Source organism: Jatropha curcas, chromosome 11 (assembly GCF_041381405.1).
Source record: "Jatropha curcas cultivar XTBG-Jc1 chromosome 11, XTBG_Jcur_1.0, whole genome shotgun sequence".
Lineage (NCBI taxonomy): Eukaryota > Viridiplantae > Streptophyta > Magnoliopsida > Malpighiales > Euphorbiaceae > Jatropha > Jatropha curcas.
This window is the reverse complement of record NC_143161.1, coordinates 1936429-1956775: the sequence shown is the minus strand read 5'-3', so window position 1 is coordinate 1956775 and position 20347 is coordinate 1936429. Positions and strand designations below refer to the sequence as shown.

Sequence of the window (20347 nt, the reverse complement as noted above, 5' to 3'; positions counted from 1 at the left end):
ATATGATTTGATAATAAATTACGTTCGAATTTCTTTTTTCAATACTAAAAAAAAATTAATATATAAATAAGAGTTAATTATTCAAACAAGATTTTTCGCTTGAATATATCCTCTATTAATTACAACTGCACCGACTGACAAAAATTTATTGGAACAGAAAAAATGGCCGTTTCTTTATTATTATTTTTTTTTTTGGCGCGACACTGACAATAATTCTGGTATATGTTTAAATCTTCAACCAACACAACCAATGCACATCTGGCCCATTTAAGAACAACTTGTAGAGAAGTTTCAAGCATATAGCAAAAGTCATTAATAATCGAAAAGCTTCTCTTGCTAAAATAAGAGTAAAACGACGATGGCGCCTGTCAGGGTAGGATTACTGATACTTTTGGCAATGATAATGCCAATGTTCTCAACAGCAGTGGATATTCATCAGATAAGAAAGTTGGCAGCAAAAAACAATATCACATGTGTCTTAGTTTTTGGAGATTCAAGTGTTGATCCTGGAAATAACAACCGTCTCGCCACCACTATGAAAGGCAATTTCCTTCCTTATGGAAAAGATTTCTTTAATAATCGCCCTACCGGAAGGTTCACCAATGGAAGACTCGCCACAGACTTCATAGGTAACCTTAATTAATGACTTTCTTGCTCTCCAAAATATACATTAATGTGTGTATATAGATTTTTCATTTATGTTTCTTTTGTAGCTGAGGCAATCGGTTATACAAGAGCAATTCCCGCCTTTCTTGACGCTAATATAAAACCAACAGATTTGTTACATGGCGTTAGTTTTGCTTCTGCTGCTTCTGGTTATGACGACCTAACTGCAAATCTCTCAGTAAGTTAATTAACCCTAATTAATTTCCATTATTCTAATTTAATAAGCTAATTAAAATACTCAAATTAATAGTATATATTGTTTATTTTTAGAATGTGTTGCCAGTTTCAAAGCAGCTAGAGTATTTTAAACACTACAAGCTTCATCTGAGTCAGTTGGTAGGCAAGAATAAGGCAGAATATATCATAAGAAATGCTGTGTTCGTTATGAGTATGGGTTCGAATGACTTCATTCAAAATTACTACTTGGAACCAACTCGCCCCGAGCAATACACTGTTGAAGAATACCAAAATTTCTTGGTAGCTCGCTTGGTTGATGACTTCAAGGTACATTGATTTAATGTAGAAGCCATTTTCGTTAGGTGAATTTACGATAATAATAAACTTTTCTAATGAAAATTTTAATCTAACTATTGTTTGGTTGCAGGAAATGCATGAACTTGGAGCCAGAAGACTGATTGTTGTTGGAGTTCCTCCTTTGGGGTGCATGCCACTTGTCAAGACAATAATGGATAAGAAAATATGTGTGGAAAGTTATAACCAAGTTGCCTTGTCATTCAATTCTAAGATAGAACAGGAGCTACTCATCCTCAGAAAAACTTTAGGGATTAAAGATGCATATGTTGATTGCTATAATGTCCTAAAACATGCTGTGGATAACCCCAGACAATATGGTTAGTTTGCCTAATCAAGTTTAGGATAATTAATTCTAAGGAAATGCCATTGGAACTAACTTATTTTGTTAATTAATTTTGGCAGGTCTAGTTGAAACATCAAAGGGTTGTTGTGGATCAGGAACTATAGAGTATGGTGATTCATGTCGAGGCTTGAGCACATGCACTGATGCATCAGAATATGCATTTTGGGATGCTGTTCATCCAACAGAAAAAATGTATCAAATTCTTGCCACTGAAGCTTTGAAATCTCTTAACGAAGCATTACTGAGATAATTAAGTACCTATGTTCCTAATTATCCGTTAATTCATTATATATACACACATGTATTCTTGTGATATATGGAAATATCTTTTAATATTTGTATGGCAAATTTTAAATAAACATAAACATGTGTTGGGATAAATAATCCTAACAAAAGTAATTAATTAATTACCATGACTTAAATTATAGGGTCGATGCTTCACAACTCAAATTTCTTCTGGCCAGCCCTTTCCTTTACCTATAAGAATGAGCTGGGATTGGTCGGGCAGCTAAATCTATACAGGAGGAAAAAGGAATCTCGTATTTACAAACAATAGATATTTTTGCCCATATAAGAGAGTTCGGTCAAAAGGCAACCACCATTAAATTGATAGTAATTTGCTAATGTGGAGGATGTTGGTGGATCCGTTGATTTGGCAAGCAAATGAATGCGGAGTAGTTAATAAATAATAACTACATATGTACTGTGTGGATGGGAAATTTCCAGAGTTAAGGGACGTGGGGAGCCGAAAAATGAGAAAATTTATTACTTGCAGAAACTTTATATCAGACCAGAAAATACTCTATGACTTTAATCTTCAAGATAAACTCTACAGCTCAATCCTGCAATCATCAAGACGGAATCTAATACGTTTCAATTACTAGACCAAATTATCACATTACTCTCTTTAATGTTTGATAAAGTGCTAATTAAACAATTGATAATAATTAAAATAGTTAATTTTAATGAATAGATATATAATATATAAATAGCATTTATTTAATTCCATTATACAATTGACACATATACTCAATTACACAGTATATTTTCCTGTTCCTGTAATATAAAGTGAGCAAAACAATTAAAATATTTAGGGATCCCTTATTAAAAAATCAATAGTAGGACGCGAGGCTTGGAAAACCTTGTAGTACATGGTTTCAGTTGGATGTATTGAATCCCAGAATACATACTTTGAAGCATCAGGACACACAGGTGATTTTGGATTGCACAATATTCCTGCTTCTAGGTAACCCGTTCCGCAACACCCACTCCTGACCTCATCGAAGGCTTCACCCCAAAATAATAATAATAATAATAATAATAATAATAATGATGATGATGTTAATCAAAATTGACCAATTATATATATTAAATTAAAACAATAATATAATTACGAGTTATGAGTTTAATTACCAGATCTGCCACTTCCTTGAATCGCGTCCTCCAACGGTCCATATGCAGGGGAGATACCAATTTTTACGCCGAGATTTGCTAATCGATTTTGCATGAGGTTTAACTCATTTTGAAGCATTTGATTGAATTTTGATCCAATGGAGGAATAAGAATCAATACACTTTCGTTCTAAAATTGCATTATTTGCATTTTTAGAGAACATGGTGATAACAACTGGCAAACAACCCATTGGAGCTAACTCTGCGAATATTATTTTACGTGCTCCTTCATCGATCAAATCCTATAATTATCCAAAATAAAAATTTTAAATTATTAGTAGTAATTCATAAAATAATAAAATTTGAAATTAATTAATAATATTTCCGTTCAGTTAAACTTATAATTTTTTAAACACGAAAAAGAATAAAATGACATTCAAATACGAAATAATGAAAAATCCGACACAGCTCAAAAGGAGAAAACAATGGAACAGGAACATGCATTTATTATAATTAATCATTTCAAACCTACATTGCGAAGTCGCATTAATGAGTTCAGCGTCCTGGGGTCTACAATGATCTCCTCTGCTCTTCGTGATTAATCTCACTTGTGTGTCGTGGCAAAATATTAATGGATCTTTAAATCTTTCCCCTCTCTATATTTAATCAGCACAAACTAATTGTTGTGAATCACTCGATAATACTTTAAATTTTTTTATTTGCTGATAAGATAATATTATAATTCAGTTTTTATGTGTCTTTGCTAATTCCAACAAAAATAAATATTAACATTTAAGTAAAATATTTTTCATTTTTATTCAGTATTTCTGCGAACAAATTTAAATGTTTATTTATAACATGTGGTTAGACAAGTGAAAATAAAAAATATTCCTAAACAAAACTTATTAATAAAGTTAGAAATTTGAAATTTAAACTCGTTCTTATTGAGAGAATTTTTTCTAAATTTTACTCCATGGCCAAGCATAAAAACACTAATATATAAAAAAAAACTGAAGGTGAAAAAACACTTGGCCTAAAAATTGAAAAAGAATAGGTACAGAACAACGTATGTGTCTGTGTTTATATATATATATATATATATATAGGTACTCTGTTGCCACTTCACAATAATAAAAGTGAATAATCTCAAATTCGAATCCCTTGAGCTAAAAGAATTTTCATAAATTGAATGAATTAAAAAAAAAAAAACTCTCCTATTATTAATTTATTTAGATAAAAGGAGTGACAACCCTTATTATTATATAGCTCGAAGCATCATATGCCCATGCAATACGCACTATAATATGCTAGCAAGGCAATAAATACGGGTGCACGAAACCACAGCATCATTTTTTATATCACAACTCAGCCAGATAAATAATTCGCTGCTCTAGCTAGTGCAATGAATACAATAAATTAAAAATGAGAAAGTGGAGTCGAACCTGTACGAATTGCAGAGATTTATGCAAGATGAACTGCTGGTAAGCTGGAATAGTGAAGGTCTTTCGTCGAATAGGTAGAGTTAAATAATTAACAACAAAGTCATTAGTGCCACAACTAATGATAATCAGAGCTTTCTTTATATGATTTTCTGCTTTTTTCTTTCCAATTGCAGACTCCAGCCTTTTCTTGTATTCTTTAAAATACCCTACTTGCGTTTCGGTGGATATCACATTCTGTCAGAAAAATTAAACAGTGAGTGAATTCAAGAACTACCAAGCATTAATTTTTATGGGGATTAGCCATTAATAATAAAAAAATTTAAATGTCTTTTTTAGCTATTCTATTTCTATTCATCTTCCTTTTTTTGTTTTACCTATATATTTGGACTTTCAGGTCACATCACATATACATTACTATCAATGAATGGCAAAAGCCATTACCTTTTGAATATATATTACCTTTTCTTTTTACACGTAAATTCTTGTATGGATACTTACATTTTTGTTTTAAAAAATCTGGAGGAAACTAATAATTTTAACTAACAGATAAAAGAAATAGAACAAACTGAAGATTATGAATGTGGGTGAAGAGAGAAAGAAAGAGACGCTTATTTGTGGGGTGAGAGGATCAAATCCACTGCCAGCAGAAGCAAAACTGACTCCTGTCATAAGCTCTTCAATGCTGAGAGTTGGGTCCAAATATGGAGGCAAATACTCTTTTACACCAACATAAGAAGCTGTACCAAAGTTCAACCAAAAAATATATATATTACTATTTGATCATATAGATATATATATAAAACGATAATAATTGAACCAGAAACGAAAATTACCAATAAAATCAGGAGTCAGGCGTCCATTGCTAAACCTTCCTGTTGGGAGTTGATTAGGAAAATCTTTCCCATAAGGTGCGAAGTTTCCCTTGAAAATAGTTGCGATGAAATTATTGTTCCCAGGGTCCACGGTGGAGTCTCCAAAAACTAAAACAGCCGTGACCGAATTATTAGAAGCCTTTGGAAATGCTAGAGCTTCTTCAGTTGCGATAATAAAATGAAGAAGAAGAAGGAGAAGAAAGTAGCTCTGGCTTTTTCCCATTATATAGCTAAAAGCCTAAAATGAGCTATCTCTGTCCAGAGGTTTACTTCGTGCTGAATGAAGGAAATGGAAAACTCATATTTTTATCAGCTCAATCGGGATTCAGTGACGTTGAGTAATGAGTTGATGGATGGTTGGGCTGGGTTGGGTTGGTGGGTCACTTTCAACTGTTAATTTTTAATTACAGAAATGTCCTTTTGGAATTAAATTTTCACTACAATATTATATGGGCTTGGGAAATCGCTGTTACCACAACAGTGTCTTTCCCTTTCAACCCTTCAAATTTAAGAATATAGAGAGAGAGAGTCTGTGCAGTAGAATTTTCAATTTATTTTTTAAATTTTAATTACAGAAATGCCCTTTTCCTTCTCTTTTTGAAACTAAATTTTCAGTACATTAGGTTTCTAATTTTCTAATCGTTGGCTGAAAGTTTGGAAACCAAACCTACAATCCATCAGTCTCAGTTCTTAACTACCCAGCTAATTTAATTTAATTTTTTTATACTTATTACGAGATATCCAGGCTTATATTCTTTTTAACAATGCACAAATTTGACTAGTCTTCACTCATCCTCGGAGGTAAAGGGACTGATTCGAGAGAGTTTGCATTACGAATGATCAAATTCATAATCCAAGTTATGATGATCTACCCCGCATGTGTTTTTTACCACTGAACTACCACCGTTCAAATTACCCAGCTAATTGAATTTGTTTGTTGAGTTATAGTTTGAGACATTTTCCTAAGAGTTTTCCATTTAAGCAAAAAATCTTAACAAAAACTTTAATTCATTGAGTAAGTTTACAGTTGACGTGGTAAACTGAATTTATCTAAAAATTTCTCTCAATTCAGAATGTTTGACTGTCTAAATCTTACCCAAAAGTGGAAAAAAGAGAAAATAAAATTTCAATATTTTGTTGTTTATAGTAATTTTATATTTCCAGCAATTTCTAATTCTGATATTTGAAACGTATGTGAGTCTTGTTCCCTTATTTCATATTAAGATGTAAATAAATTAAGTATTTGTAAATATATTTTTTTAAAACATATAACAATACAGTAATACCCTTACTTGATAAATTAATATTGTTAGAATTACTTCCCTCAAAAAATAATTTTTTTATGAAAATATTGAATTTTGATAAGAAAACACTCTTGTATTTGATGCATTTAGTATTAAAATGATTTCTTACAGCAGCAAAAACCTTAATTGATAAGGAAAAAAAAAATATTTTTATTACCCGAATTAATCTTCCATTTTAAATATGAGTAATAATTTAAATTATTAATAAATTTTATTTGAAAAAGATCAAATATACGTGCGAATTTTTTTATATATTCACAGTCATAGAAGAGTCAATTGATTTTTCGAGATTTCACATTAATTGTGAAAATTGTGTCAATTATATAAAATTCTCCTTATTTTTTAGGATAAACATATCATTTCCAACATATTTACGTGTAACGTCTGTATGTTTATTACTCACTTAAATAATTAAAACAAGGATCAAATGTGTAAAACATAATAAAATTTTAGTTTTTTAGAATTAAAAGTGATTTATATATTATCCAACGCCAGAAGAAAACAAAGTGTCAAGCACGCCACTAAATGAACGCCAACCAACTTATCTATCATTAATGTGATTTCAAATTTGTAGAGATATTTTTCTCGAAAAAAAAATCTAGAATCATTATTATATATTAATTTATGATGTCATCACTACGCACTAACACGTGCTAAGATAACAAGAAAAGCACTGCGGACTTGGTATCCAAGCGGGAGAGCCTGGATTTAGCGTCAGCGGTCTGAAAAAAAATAATACTTTAAAAGGGGAGCAAATTAATATATATATATATATATATATACACACACTGATCTTTTTAACAGATTTGGAATTTTTTGGTTAAAGGGCAGGCCACCATAACTCCTTTTAGTCATGAAATTAATTTTATTTATTTATTTTGAAAAGTTTAAAGAGTCGAGATATGTAAGATATATTACAACAGGTAATACAAATTTTAATTTATTAAAATGATAAAAATTTTTATAATTAAAAGAACTTAAAATCAAAATCTCACTTTTATATATATGAGTAGACTAATTAAATTATATTTAATTAGTTTCGCTGAAAATATTTAATTAATATAATTGAGAAAATGAATTATATATATATATATATATATTATACGGATTCGCCACCATTCAACTATAGAGCTTAAGGAAGCATGGAGAATAGTAAAAGAGATCCGTTGGTACTTTCCAGTGGACCAATTACATCTCTAAAAGATAAGGACAAATAATTATGTTATCTTATCTCACAAAGTAGATAAGATTAGATTTTATCAAAAGATTAAAGTGGATAAGTTTAATTTCCGACAGATAAGGACAAATAATTATGTTGTCTTATCCCACAAAGTAAGATAAGATTAGATTTTATCAAAAGATTAAAGGGGATAAGTTTAATCTCCGAAAAATAAGGACAAATAATTATACTGCCTTATCCCACAAAGTAGATAATATTAGATTTTATCAAAAGATTAAAGTGGATAAGTTTAATTTCCGACAGATAAAGACAAATAATTATGCTACCTTATCCCACAAAGTAGATAATATTAGATTTTATCAAAAGATTAAAGTGGATAAATTTAATCTCCGAAAGATGAGGACAAATAATTATGCTGCCTTATCTCACAAAGTAGATAATATTAGATTTTATCAAAAGATTAAAGGGGATAAGTATAATCTCCGACAGATAAAGACAAATAATTATACTGTCTTTTCCCACAAAGTAGATAAGATTAGGTTTTATCAAAACATTAAAGTGGATAAGTTTAATTTCCGAAAGATAAGGACAGATAATTATACTGCATTTTCCTACAAAGTAGATAAGATTAAATTTTATCAAGAGATTAAAGTGGATAAATTTAATCTCCGAAAGATAAGGATAAATAATTATGCTGTCTTATTTCACAAAGTAGATAAGATTAGATTTTATCAAAAGATTAAAGTGGATAAGTTTAATCTCCGAAAGATAAGGACAAATAATTATACTGCCTTATCCCACAAAGTAGATAAGATTAGATTTTATCAAAAGATTAAAGTGGATAAGTTTAATCTCCGACAGATAAGGACAAATAATTATGTTGTCTTATCCCACAAAGTAGATAAGATTAGATTTTATCAAAAGATTAAAGTGGATAAGTTTAATCTCCAAAAGATAAGGACAATAATTATGCTACCTTATCCTACAAAGTATAACCCAATCTAGATGATGATACCTCCCACATCGCCCGCGGAGTACATCCTGGGCGGTTAGTGTATAAGGCTAGATTTAGTCCTTCCTCTACGAGTTAGCTTTTGGGGCGAAGTTAGGAGTCCAGTCTCTTATCATTTGGTATCAGAGCTTGGGCTCCTTAGGGTCGGTGTCTCATGAGATTCGTCAAAACACTGACTGAGGCACTCGGGTCTTATGGGGGTGGGGATGATGCGTCCCACATCGCTGCGGAGTACATCCTGAGCTAGTGTATAAGAGTGGGTTCAATCTTTCCTTTACGAGCTAGTTTTTAGGCAAAGTTAAGAGTCCGGTCCCTTATCATTTAAGTTTAATCTCCAAATAAGGACAAATAGTTATAATGTCTTATCCCACAAATTAGATAAGATTAGTGCCGGTGCAACTAACAAATCATGAGGAGCATTACACTTAATGGTGGTATTGTTGGTGGCTTCTTGCCACCAAGAAATGGGGTCAATAAAAAGACAATCCTAATTGCGCCATAAAATAAAGTGATTTGTGCTTGCTTAAGAAAAGAACCAACCTATGTTAATTGACCACCTCAATACTCACTCTAGAAGTTTCGAATTTACTCTCGTTAAATATATAAATTCACTTATAATTATGAATTTTACTAATATTACATATTTAATTTTCACTTTAACAATAATAAATTTAGAGGTTTTATATGGAATATATTAAATTAAAGTGCAGTTAGTATAACTTTTGAAACAATAATTTTTATATTTTTAACTATCTAATAAATATTTAAAAGTTCTAATATTATAAATTGAAGTATTTATTATTTAATAGTGAAAAAAAAGTTGAGGATGCTATAAAATTTTGTATGGAAAATACAAATGTAAATTTATGCACTTCACTGTTCTGAGATAATATTCCCAAAAAAAAAAAAAAAAAGTCTCTAATACTCTATCAGTAATTTCTTTGTAATACTAAAAATAACATTAATGTCCTTTTGACATATTATATCAACGTGAAAAAATAGTGTCTTAAAGATTATTTGAGAAGACAATTGTTCTTGACGTTATGTAGACAGAGTTGTTAATGCCAAGAAAAAAGAGTGAAGCCTAAATTAATTTTCTGTTGCATAACGAACCATGGGCTGATTTGCAAACATCACATATGCATATATATCTTTTCTTCTTCTCATCTTACAATATTTTTTTGGTATATTAACCACGGTATTTGAAAGACCAATGGATTTCGACTATGTCCAGTTTGAATATTGGAATGGAGGGATCATATAGAGGGCGACTCTCTCAATGTGATAGTTTTTATACCCAATGCTCAAACTTAAGATCTTTCATGTTAAAAGAGGAGTTTTAATCACTTCATTTAAACTAAAATTGATCTCATCTTATTATTAATTACTATTAAGTTTGTTGTTGGAAATCAGGTGGAGGAAAATGGTTGGGGGGTGGGAATTATGACACAGGGGGTTCAACTAGCAAGTAGGGACGGAGGGGGGCTGGGAGAACGGCTAACCCGCTAAAGGTTATGCCTCCAATTTTTTTAAAATTTTTTAAAAAAATTTCTTAACGTATAAAAGAGAATAAAAGTTTAAAATTTATTAGATTTATATAAAAAAAAAAGTTTAAAATTTATTTTGGTCTCTTTTTGATGAAGAAATTTTAGCTCTTCGGAAAAATTTTATTGAAACATTAATCTCTTATTTGGAGTAAATGAATTTTGTGAAATTCATTTATAAATTTAATTTTTGTGTTTGATATAAAAAAAATGAAAAATCAAATTTTACGAATTCAATTTATGATTTGAATATAACTAAATCAAAATTTATGAAAAATTGTAAAACATTTAAAGGAATTTCATAAATTTAAACAAGTCAAAACTTTATGAGAAAACTCTACGGCTTACTACTTTTTTAAAATTACTAGTCTTTTATACCACGTGTCTTGTGCGTTGAATATGCTTGTTATCTACTCATTTTTTTTATCTATATAATATTAAAAAATAAATTTTATTTAGATTCAAATAAATATAAATGATTAATTTTTTTTATTAAATATTGCCGTACAAACTACTTGCAATGCTACTTTTATGTATTTATTTTTATTTTTATATAATTAAGTGATCTCATAATAAAGTCCAATCCAATCCCTGGACCTAATCATTTAGTTCCTAATTTATAAATGCAGATTTTTAAATCCTAAAAGGTGCTTAAAAAGAAAATTAAACCATCACTCAATCTTCAATAATAGGTGTATATATAAAAAATATTAATAAAAAAAACATATTTTCTTTCTTTTTTATCTATATCCTAAAAGAATTAAATATTTAATAAATAAAATATATAAATATTTCAATTCTCTCATTATCATATATATTTATTAAAAAATCAATTTAGCAAAGATAAAACTTAAATTTTTAAATGCTTAATTATCTATATGTATTTATTTAAAAATTAATTTTTTAAATTCATTCGGAGACCTAATGGGCTAAAATAATATTGTGGGCTACACAACAAGTGATAACTCTCCACTCACGAAATTGGAAAAACAATTATGGTCGAGAGGATTCAAACTCGAGACCTCTCACTCCTTACATAAATAAGAAGACAATTAGACCACAAATGATTATTTTAAAAAATAATTTTTATAAATATATCATAATAAACTGTAATTTTCTAATTGGCTATAACTAAGATTATTTTAAGATATTCTAAATTTCATTAAGGATGCTATTGAAAATCACATTATCTCTTATTCCTATTTTTATACATAGTATAGATTATGCCAATGGTATTTTAAGAATAAAATTATTATGCTCATGTGGTTTACATTATGCTAAATTTTTACTAGATATTTTAGGATTTCTCAAGGGATAATATAAATCATATTACAAGATGTAAATTTGTGATGTTACCGTAATATAGAACAACATTTATGTAATTGCATTATACAAATTGAGACATATCCTCAATTTTACCTTATATCTTCCTTATAATTTGAAAAAAACAAAAACCATAATTAAAATATTTAGGGATCCCTTATTAAGAAATCAATAGTAGGACGCATGGCTTGAAAAATGTAGTAGTATGTGGTTTCAGTTGGATGTATAGAATCCCAAAATACGTACTTGGAAGCATCAGGACATACAAACGATTCTGGATTGCACAATATTCCTGCTTCTAGGTAACCCGTCCCGCAGCACCCAATGTTTACCTCATCAAATGCTTCAAAAGAAAAAAAAAAAAAAAATTACAGCTGCTCAATTATATATTAATTTAAAATAATAATATAATTATGATAATTAAATTTATAAGTTTACCAGATCTGCCGTCCCCTTGGATCACGTCCTTCAACGGTCCATACGTAGCCAAGATACTGATCTTTAAGCCGAGATTTAGTAATCGATTTTGCATGAGATTTAATTCATTTCGAAGCATTTGATTGAGGTTTATTCCAATGGAGGAATAGGAATCAATACAATTGCGTTCTAAAATTGCATTTGTTGCATTTTTAGAGAAAATGGTGATAACAGCTGGTATACAACCCATTGGAGGTAACTCTGCAATTGATATTCTTCGTGCTCCTTCATCAACCAAATCCTGTACTTATAATTGTCGAAACATAAGTTTTTTTTTTTCCTTAAAAAAAATTGAAACTTAGTAGTACTCGATAATGAGAAATTGGATGGCAACTGACGGAAAGTATCTCTATAGCTCAAAAGGAGAAAACAATGGAAAATGAACGTGCTTGCATTTATTATAGTTAACCGTGTTTCAAAACCTATATTGGGAACTCGTATTAATGAGTTGAGCTTCTCTAGAATCTACAATTATTTTCTTTGCTCTTCTAAACTCGTATTAATGTACTGTTTGAATACATATGCCCATGCATTACATGTCCTACGTACGTCAATAAGCAGATCACAATATATTAGCAAGCTGTAATAAATACAAGAGCATGTACAGGATTTTAAATCATGAAATTAGCCAAGTTACTTGTTACTCTGGCCAATGCAGTGACTTTAATAAACTAAAAATAAGAAAGTGGAGTCAAACCTGTACGAATTGCAGAGATTTATGCAAGATGAACTGCTGGTACGCTGAAATAGTGAAGGTCTTTCGTCGAATAGGTATAGTTAGATAATTAACAATAAAGTCATTAGTGCCACAACTAATGATAAACAAAGCTTTATTTATATGGTTTTCTGCTCTTTTCTTTCCAATTGCAGACTCCAGCCTTTTCTTGTACTCTTTAAAATACTCCATTTGCGTTTCGGTGGAAATCACGTTCTGTTAAAAAATTAAACAGTGAGTGAATTCAACAAAGGGATTTGAGCCATTAAATTGTCTTTTTCTTTTAGCTGTTCTGTACATCTTTTTGTTTTACCTGTGTTTTTTTACCTTCAAGTAAAATATGCGGTATTAATGAACGATAAAAGCCATTACCCTTTGAATATATATTACCTTATCATATTACACGTGAAACAGTAAATTCTAATATGGATACTTACATTTTGTTTTAAAAATTATGGAGGAAACTAGTAAATTTTAACTAACAAATGAATAAATTGAACAAACTGAAGATTGTGAATGAGGGTGAAGAGAGAAAGGAAGAGACGCTGATTTGGGGGGTGAGAGGATCAAATCCACTGCCAGCAGACGCAAAACTCACTCCTGTCATAAGCTCTTCAATAGTAAGAGTTGGGTCCAAATATGGAGGCACATACTCTTTTACACCAATATAAGAAGCTGTACCAAGTTCAACCAAAATACATATATATATTACTTTTCAATCATATATATATATATATATATATATATATATATATATATATATTTATATACACTGATAGTAGTTAAACCAGAGACGAAAATTACCAACAAAATCAGTAGCCAGGCGTCCATTGCTAAACCTTCCTGTTGGGATGTGATTAGGAAAATCTTTTCCATAAGGTGGAAAGTTTCCCTTGAAAATAGTTGCGATAAAATTATTATTTCCAGGGTCTACGGTGGAATCTCCAAACACTAGAATAGCCGTGACCGAATTGTTCGAAGCCTTTGGAAATGCTAGAGCTTCTTCAATGGCGATCATAAAATGAAGAAGAAGAAGAAGAAGAAAGTAGTTGGGGCGTGTTTCCATATAGCTAAAAGCCTAATATTATCTCTCTCTGTCTATTGGCTTACTTCAGTGCTGAATGCAGGAATATGGAATGGAAACTCCCATTTTATAGTTAGGTAGGTTTCAAACTCAAACGTGACATGAGATTGAAAATTATACTTCTACCCTCCCATGCATTTTCACATTCTTTACTGGATTTTCAATTAGGCCCAATGACTATAAACACGAAATGTCCAACTTGGGCCATTTAGACAATATGTAGCTAGAGGCCCAAAAAACCAGAAGAAAGGTTTCTAAATCCAATTAATATTATTTTAATATCTCTTCCAGCTGTTCTTCAGAGGCATCTTCATCCCTCTGTTTCTTTCTTTAATCAATAAGAGAAGCAAAACAGAGTTGATTAAAAAGACATTCTTGATATGACAGACTCTACGTTTCTATTGTGAAATCCAATGCACTGAATCAAGAATTCAAGATCACCGCATTTGACATAATATATGTCTTTGCTTGCTGCCATTTCAAGTATACAAACTTACCTTTTGAATTTGAATTTGAAGTTTTATTCCCAAGCGTGTGCCTCTATTTTATTTGCTCACCTATTATTAAACTATCTCCCTTAATCAAGGGCGCAATGCTTGTTAACCAAGATAATGACCAAAAAAGATTACTGTTTTTACGGTTTAGAGTAGCTTCAAGAATTTGAAAAACATGCATGAATTGATAGACTAATTGTAGGCATACTTGCTTGTTCTTATTTGTGTATCTTACAAGTTTTCCAATTAAATCCGCGTTGCAATGCAAGAACTCTCATGGAATTAAAACTCTCCTTTCGATGGAATTACTTGCTTTTTAAAAATGTTTATTATAGTAAAATACAGAAACGATAGAACTAGCTATATTGCAGAGAACATCTCTATTCTGATTTCTAGTTCCGTCTCTGAATATATTTTTCTAAACTTAAGATAGCGCTAGAATTTATAACTTTATGTATAATTCTTTAGTCGACACCAAATATTTTAAGATATTATTTGAAGTTACAATTTCATAGTTCTTTGAATGGTTCCAAATATCATTCAATTAAAATCCATTAATAAGAAAATGGAAATATTAATACTAGAGAGGATGTAACAAAGAAATGTTCAAGTGCTGAACATGCTTGCATTTGACATTTTGAAGCATGTATTTATACATCATAAACTTACTGCATGCATGTTCTCAGATGCCCCCAAAAGTCCTTGATGGTACTATTGACTTTTGTGGGGGAAATTTCGAAGGACGATAGAGTTATTCTATTAAAATTTTTGACTTTTTTCTATTTTAAAAAAAAAGGTCTATAATAATAAATTCTATAGTAATATTTTAAATTGGTGTTTTGAAGGTGTATTTTAGAAACGCTGAGTTGGAAATTTTGTAATGTATAAGGATATATCTAATCATGCAAGGTTAATATTATCCATATGTGTCTGGATTTGCACATATATCTTAATTTGGAGAAATTTATATATATAGAAAGTGCTAAGACATGCCAAAATCCACCAATGCAACAGCACCACAAGACCAAGTAGATTCTCTAGCCAGCTTTCAATTCCTTATAAATTTCCTCTTCCTCTATCTCTTATGATGTTGAATTGCACGAAGGTCTTCTAATAAAATAAAATATATATCAAAAAGAAAAAAGAATTACTCCTTATCTCCATATATAAATTAAATTAATTAAATTTACTACCAACAAATGATTAGAGGATATGTACACAAGTCAACGAAGAAGCCTTAAAATGCACAAATCCACCTCTTTTTTAGTGTCCAAATTCTAATATCCTCCATAACTTTAGCTGGTATCACATTATAATAATTTCTGGATTAAACCACAAGCTTTCCAACTGGAATTTTTTCATTCATATGTGGAGTAGGATAAGCATTAGCTTAGCTGTTAATGATGACATATACACACCATTTAATCTAATTATTACTATTATATATTTATAGCTCCATCCTTCTTTCTCAACTTCCCTCTTAATTTATTTTTTTTCCATGTAATGCAAAGAACAGAATGAATACACAAAATGATCATCAACTTCTAGAGAATGTATGGGCGAGTTTTATCCGAGGCGAAGAAGAAGCAGACAAGAAAAGAAGTGAAACCCAAGAGATTTCAAAATCATGGCAAGAGCTACCTGGTCTTGATGGTAGAGAAGGATCAATGGATGTCCTTCAAAGACTACCAAGTCTAGGCAGGTGGTTTTCAATGGGAGCTGAGGCATGGGAAGAACTTCTTTCAGGACTAGACGACGACGTTTCAAGAAGTCACGATAATGTACAACTTTCTTGCAATTTTGATAGTTCAGATAACAAGAACTTAAAAGTCAATGCTATGAAAGTAGACAACGTGACCCAAAGACATTACAGAGGAGTAAGGAGACGACCTTGGGGTAAATATGCGGCGGAGATAAGAGATTCGACAAGAAAAGGAGCTCGTGTTTGGCTTGGAACTTTCGATACAGCTGAAGAAGCAGCTTTAGCTTACGATAAAGCTGCTTTGAGAATTAGAGGTCCTAAAGCATATCTTAATTTTCCCCTTGACACAGTAGCTAAGGCTATGGGCAATGGTTACGCTATTGATCACGGCTACAAGAGAAGCAGTGATAGTTCTTGCACTTTTCTTGAAGGTAACTATGAAAATAATAATTCAAGAACTCGAAAAAGGGTATCAAGAGACTGGGAATCAGAGAAGAGTGATGTAGAATTGATTATTGAACAGCCAGAATTTAAGAGAATGTTTAGTGTGGAAGAGAAAATTGGAAGTGACTTCGATGTTGTAGAATTTCAGGACCTGGGCAGTGATTACTTAGAGAGTTTGCTTTCCTCTTTATGATCAAATATATTTAAAGGGTTACAATTACATAGTGTTTCACAGGCATAATTTGTTTTGTTTTGTATAAATTCTTTAGCTATATATATGGAGAAATTCACTGGGGTCGGTATTGATTTATTTGTAGAAAGGTATATATTTTTGTTTGTAAAATGTTATTTCTTTACTAGTATATGAGTGGCATAGGATGAGTTACTTAATATATTATTAAGTTTAAAAGATACTTTATACTATGTGTTCAAACTCGAGAAATTGGGTTAAAGAAGAAAAAACTTCGATCATCTCATCTCACCCTTTATAATTTTTTTTTTTAAATATTGGAGAAATGAAATTTGAAATTAAATATATCAGACTATGCGTTGGTGCACTTATAAAAAGATTTTCTTAATAATTAACAAAAAAAAAAAGAGTAGATACATATTTAATTTGTTTTGCACTGTAAAAGTCTAATAAAGTTTGGGATTGGCCAACATCCATCACCATATATAAGTCACAGCAATCTCTTTCCACCGCATGCAGTTGACGATCCCACATGGATCTAAACTTTGTGCCTAATACGACGAGGTATCAACGTGCAAATCGACACGACAAATGGGACATGTCATAGCCTCCTGTTAGATGACTAGCATTTCATTATCAATAATGTCTGATTAATCCACATAAAGATGACATAGACAAATGTTGTGACAGAAAAAAACATAAATGCTTTTCTTTTCTAGTATTGAGACGAGAAATTCAACCTTAAAATAAAAATTAAACCATGAAATTCACTTTCAAAAATCATCTTACTTGCCACAAGGGTAAAACATTTTAATTAAAAATAAATATTCCTCGCTCAAACATTAATTGTAAAAAAGAAATTTCAGACCCAATAAAAGAATTAAAAAGAAAAAAAAAAGTTAGACAACAGTGAGGTAACTATGCATATATATTGGATCGACCAATTGAAAGTGGGAGCAGGTGGGATTTGTGACCATTAATAGCAGCAAGTTGATACATGCGGTTCTAATTTGGTAACCTTAAAGTCAAATTTTATTCCTACAATTAATCAATATTTTAGGTATTCGTACACGTCAACTTCTTTTCTTTGACCATTTGACAAGTATAATTGAAAAATATACAGTCATAACTTGGGAGGAGACAAGTCCTGAGCACGTGTACTTTGTTTGGTTTGCTCTTCTTTTCGATAATGAGCTGTAATCTCGCATATTAAAAAACATTTATTAGGTAATAGTTTCTGTTTCAAACTATTGAATGGGACACAGAGAATAGCACATTTTTCTTTTTCTTTTTTTTTTCAATTTTAATATATATTTTATATTCATGTCACGGTAATATTCATATAAAATATTCAATTAGTGTCGATTCTAAATTTCAAATAAATTCACCTATATTCTTTTTCATCAACAAAATTAGTAATTTTTTCAACAAAGTATTATTTACAATTATTCATAATCTTTCTAAAATTTAATTAAGACTAAATTGGGTTTATAGCCTATAAGCTGTCATCTCATTTCCATATGACTGCTATTGGCCTCTCTGGCAAACTTAATTACAACAGAAAAAAAAAAAAACATTCTTTCAAGCATTAAATTTAACTAATTTTGCAAATTTATATATATATTTTTTTGTTTAGCAATTGAACTGCATGATAACCTAACCGTCTTCCTTATGTATTTTTGCAAAAAAGATTATATCTAACTGGAACAAAAACAAAAATTAGGTAACATAAAACAAAGAACAAAAATTAACATGTGGGAAGCTCTAATATAACGTTTTCCATGTGTAGATTAAATTTAAATATTACAACAACCAATCCCTCTGACAGACTCTAAGCAACTTGTCCAAATAATCTGGTTCTGGCCAGTGGCCCCACATCCCGTGACTCCTCCGTTACAGTACTACTCTCCGATTCCGATTGGGAAACATTGCTTGAGCCGCCGCTATTTTCCGAATTCGGCTTAAACTTTTGCGGACTATTGTTTGTTGCAGCAGCTGCAGCCACCACTTCAGCTGGAAAATTAAGGAGCGCCTTGGAACCGCGCATTCTAAAAGCCGCCCTATCATAGGCCAAAGCAGCCTCCTCCGCCGTCTGGAACGTGCCTAGCCATACACGAGCACCGTGTCGAGTTGAATCGCGAATTTCCGCCGCAAATTTGCCCCACGGCCGACGCCTGACGCCTCTGTAGTGTTTCTTGGCCACGGTCTTGGTTGGTTGCAGTTGGAACCTGTTTGATGTGTTAATCTGGTTTCTTGGTAGCATATTAGAGGTATTGAAGGAAATGGATTCATTTATCATTTGGTAAACGACCATGTCTTGTGAGTCATTCTCATTAAATGGAAGCTCAGATTGAGAGGTGAAAACCATATTTGTGTTCTTGATTCTTTATGTGGAAATGGGCGGAGGATTCTTGGTCTTGGATATAATAAACATTGGAATGTGAAATGGTTATTTATTGTGGAATCTTGGAATTTTATTTTTAGGAACTTAGGAGGAAGGTGAGATTAAAGAGATTACTAGAAGTGTTTTTTATTTGGCTGGTCATTGGTGACTTGGTGGGTTCTACTAATGCTTTTTTGCCCCTAATTTCTTCTCATTTTACAAGAATGCACTTTTAACATTTAGAAAGAATCATTAGCTAATTACATTTTTGAACTTGAATTATGGTCTGTTTAACATTATTGTTTGAGTTGTTATTATAAAAAAATTAATTACATATTATAGCATACCAATCTCAATAACATTTAAAATATTTATCAAAAAAAAATAAATTAAAATATTGATTCTTTTGAAAATAATTTCAATTTCTACTCTAAACAAATTTTAAATACGGTATCCAGTTCAGAAAATTAAAATATTTTATTTTTATGTTTTCAAAATTAAAACTGTTTCTTTTCTTTTTTTTTTCTATTTATTCGAATAAATGAATTTCATAAAGTTTATTTATAAATTCAATTTTTTTATTTTATATGAAAAAAATGAAAAGCTAAATTCCACGTGTTGAATTCTACGAATATTGCATTAATATAAATCTTGCACATAATTTTACTAAATCACCTTATTTTTGTCATTGAATTAGTAATTTAATAATTTTATAACGCATGAGGCGAAGAATACATGCATTGATTGATCACAGGGGCATTTAAGCAATTCAGGAACCAAACAATGGCAAGTTTGGGTTGGATGGATAAGATGATCTGGCTAGCAATGAACACAATGGATCCCATGGAACACGAGGACAGGTAGACCTTTCTAGAAGCAATGACCTAAGCGCATACATGAGCTCATCAGAGTCGTCCATTATTTTTTGCTTTAACGTGATCGATCACAAAAGCTGTTTTTATCTTTGACTCTTCCATTGATCTCTTTAATTAGATGTTTATCAACGGACCATATTCATTTGTCAATAAATAATAACATTCACGTCAAATGATAAAAATAGAAAATTAATTAAAATTATAACTATAAATAAATCAGTATTGACTTGATTACTTTTAATTTATACCCACGTGGTTTGAATGAAGAAGTAAATGTAAATATACCTATCAATAAAAAAAGTAAGCTGCTTACTTAACTGATTGGCTCATCTCCTACAATGTATTTTGTCGGTCTTTTAGCTCAGACATAAT

General features: G+C 30.8%; 5 protein-coding genes across 5 annotated transcripts; 2 read left to right on the top strand and 3 right to left on the bottom strand.

The window, feature by feature from the left end:
* The first annotated feature begins 268 nt into the window (after nt 1-268).
* On the top strand, nt 269-1878 carry LOC105649614 (GDSL-like Lipase/Acylhydrolase superfamily protein). The gene is made up of 5 exons (XM_012236313.4): nt 269-629; nt 714-844; nt 937-1170; nt 1271-1517; nt 1603-1878. The coding sequence occupies exons 1-5, from the start codon at nt 359-361 to the stop codon at nt 1791-1793; spliced, it is 1074 nt and encodes a 357-aa protein (XP_012091703.1). The 5' UTR covers nt 269-358; the 3' UTR covers nt 1794-1878.
* Nucleotides 1879-2503: 625 nt separating this feature from the next.
* On the bottom strand, nt 2504-5572 carry LOC105649612 (GDSL esterase/lipase At5g45960). Its single transcript, XM_012236312.4, has 5 exons — nt 5210-5572; nt 4983-5113; nt 4377-4610; nt 2957-3236; nt 2504-2830 (listed from the first exon to the last, which is right to left on the bottom strand). Exons 1-5 carry the CDS (start codon nt 5469-5471, stop codon nt 2634-2636), a joined length of 1104 nt encoding a protein of 367 aa, XP_012091702.1. The 5' UTR covers nt 5472-5572; the 3' UTR covers nt 2504-2633.
* A 6002-nt stretch (nt 5573-11574) lies between these two features.
* LOC110011065 (GDSL-like Lipase/Acylhydrolase superfamily protein) lies at nt 11575-13912 on the bottom strand. Its single transcript, XM_020685494.3, has 5 exons — nt 13608-13912; nt 13348-13478; nt 12786-13019; nt 12050-12329; nt 11575-11954 (listed from the first exon to the last, which is right to left on the bottom strand). The coding sequence occupies exons 1-5, from the start codon at nt 13867-13869 to the stop codon at nt 11758-11760; spliced, it is 1104 nt and encodes a 367-aa protein (XP_020541153.1). The 5' UTR covers nt 13870-13912; the 3' UTR covers nt 11575-11757.
* Nucleotides 13913-15881: 1969 nt separating this feature from the next.
* On the top strand, nt 15882-16882 carry LOC105650149 (Integrase-type DNA-binding superfamily protein). Its single transcript, XM_012237028.4, has one exon. It carries the CDS (start codon nt 15899-15901, stop codon nt 16718-16720), a length of 822 nt encoding a protein of 273 aa, XP_012092418.1. The 5' UTR covers nt 15882-15898; the 3' UTR covers nt 16721-16882.
* A 1537-nt stretch (nt 16883-18419) lies between these two features.
* On the bottom strand, nt 18420-19233 carry LOC105649611 (pathogenesis-related genes transcriptional activator PTI5). The gene is given in 2 exon segments (XM_012236311.4): nt 18420-18592; nt 18594-19233. Coding segments are annotated over 2 exon segments (564 nt in total). The 5' UTR covers nt 19086-19233; the 3' UTR covers nt 18420-18520.
* Between the last annotated feature and the right edge of the window lie 1114 nt (nt 19234-20347).

Excerpts from the sequence above, each read along its gene's own strand:
- LOC105649614 (XM_012236313.4), top strand. The coding sequence starts at position 359 with ATGGCGCCTGTCAGGGTAGGATTACTGATACTTTTGGCAATGATAATG. Across the intron at positions 845-936 it reads ACCTAACTGCAAATCTCTCA|AATGTGTTGCCAGTTTCAAA; the intron begins GTAAGTTAATTA and ends GTTTATTTTTAG. Across the intron at positions 1,518-1,602 it reads GGATAACCCCAGACAATATG|GTCTAGTTGAAACATCAAAG; the intron begins GTTAGTTTGCCT and ends TAATTTTGGCAG.
- LOC105649612 (XM_012236312.4), bottom strand. The coding sequence starts at position 5,471 with ATGGGAAAAAGCCAGAGCTACTTTCTTCTCCTTCTTCTTCTTCATTTT. Across the intron at positions 5,114-5,209 it reads CCTGACTCCTGATTTTATTG|CTTCTTATGTTGGTGTAAAA; the intron begins GTAATTTTCGTT and ends ACTTTGGTACAG. Across the intron at positions 3,237-4,376 it reads AATCTCTGCAATTCGTACAG|GATTTGATCGATGAAGGAGC; the intron begins GTTCGACTCCAC and ends GGATAATTATAG.
- LOC110011065 (XM_020685494.3), bottom strand. The coding sequence starts at position 13,869 with ATGGAAACACGCCCCAACTACTTTCTTCTTCTTCTTCTTCTTCATTTT. Across the intron at positions 13,479-13,607 it reads CCTGGCTACTGATTTTGTTG|CTTCTTATATTGGTGTAAAA; the intron begins GTAATTTTCGTC and ends AACTTGGTACAG. Across the intron at positions 13,020-13,347 it reads CTCTCACCCCCCAAATCAGC|AACGTGATTTCCACCGAAAC; the intron begins GTCTCTTCCTTT and ends ATTTTTTAACAG.
- LOC105650149 (XM_012237028.4), top strand. The coding sequence starts at position 15,899 with ATGAATACACAAAATGATCATCAACTTCTAGAGAATGTATGGGCGAGT.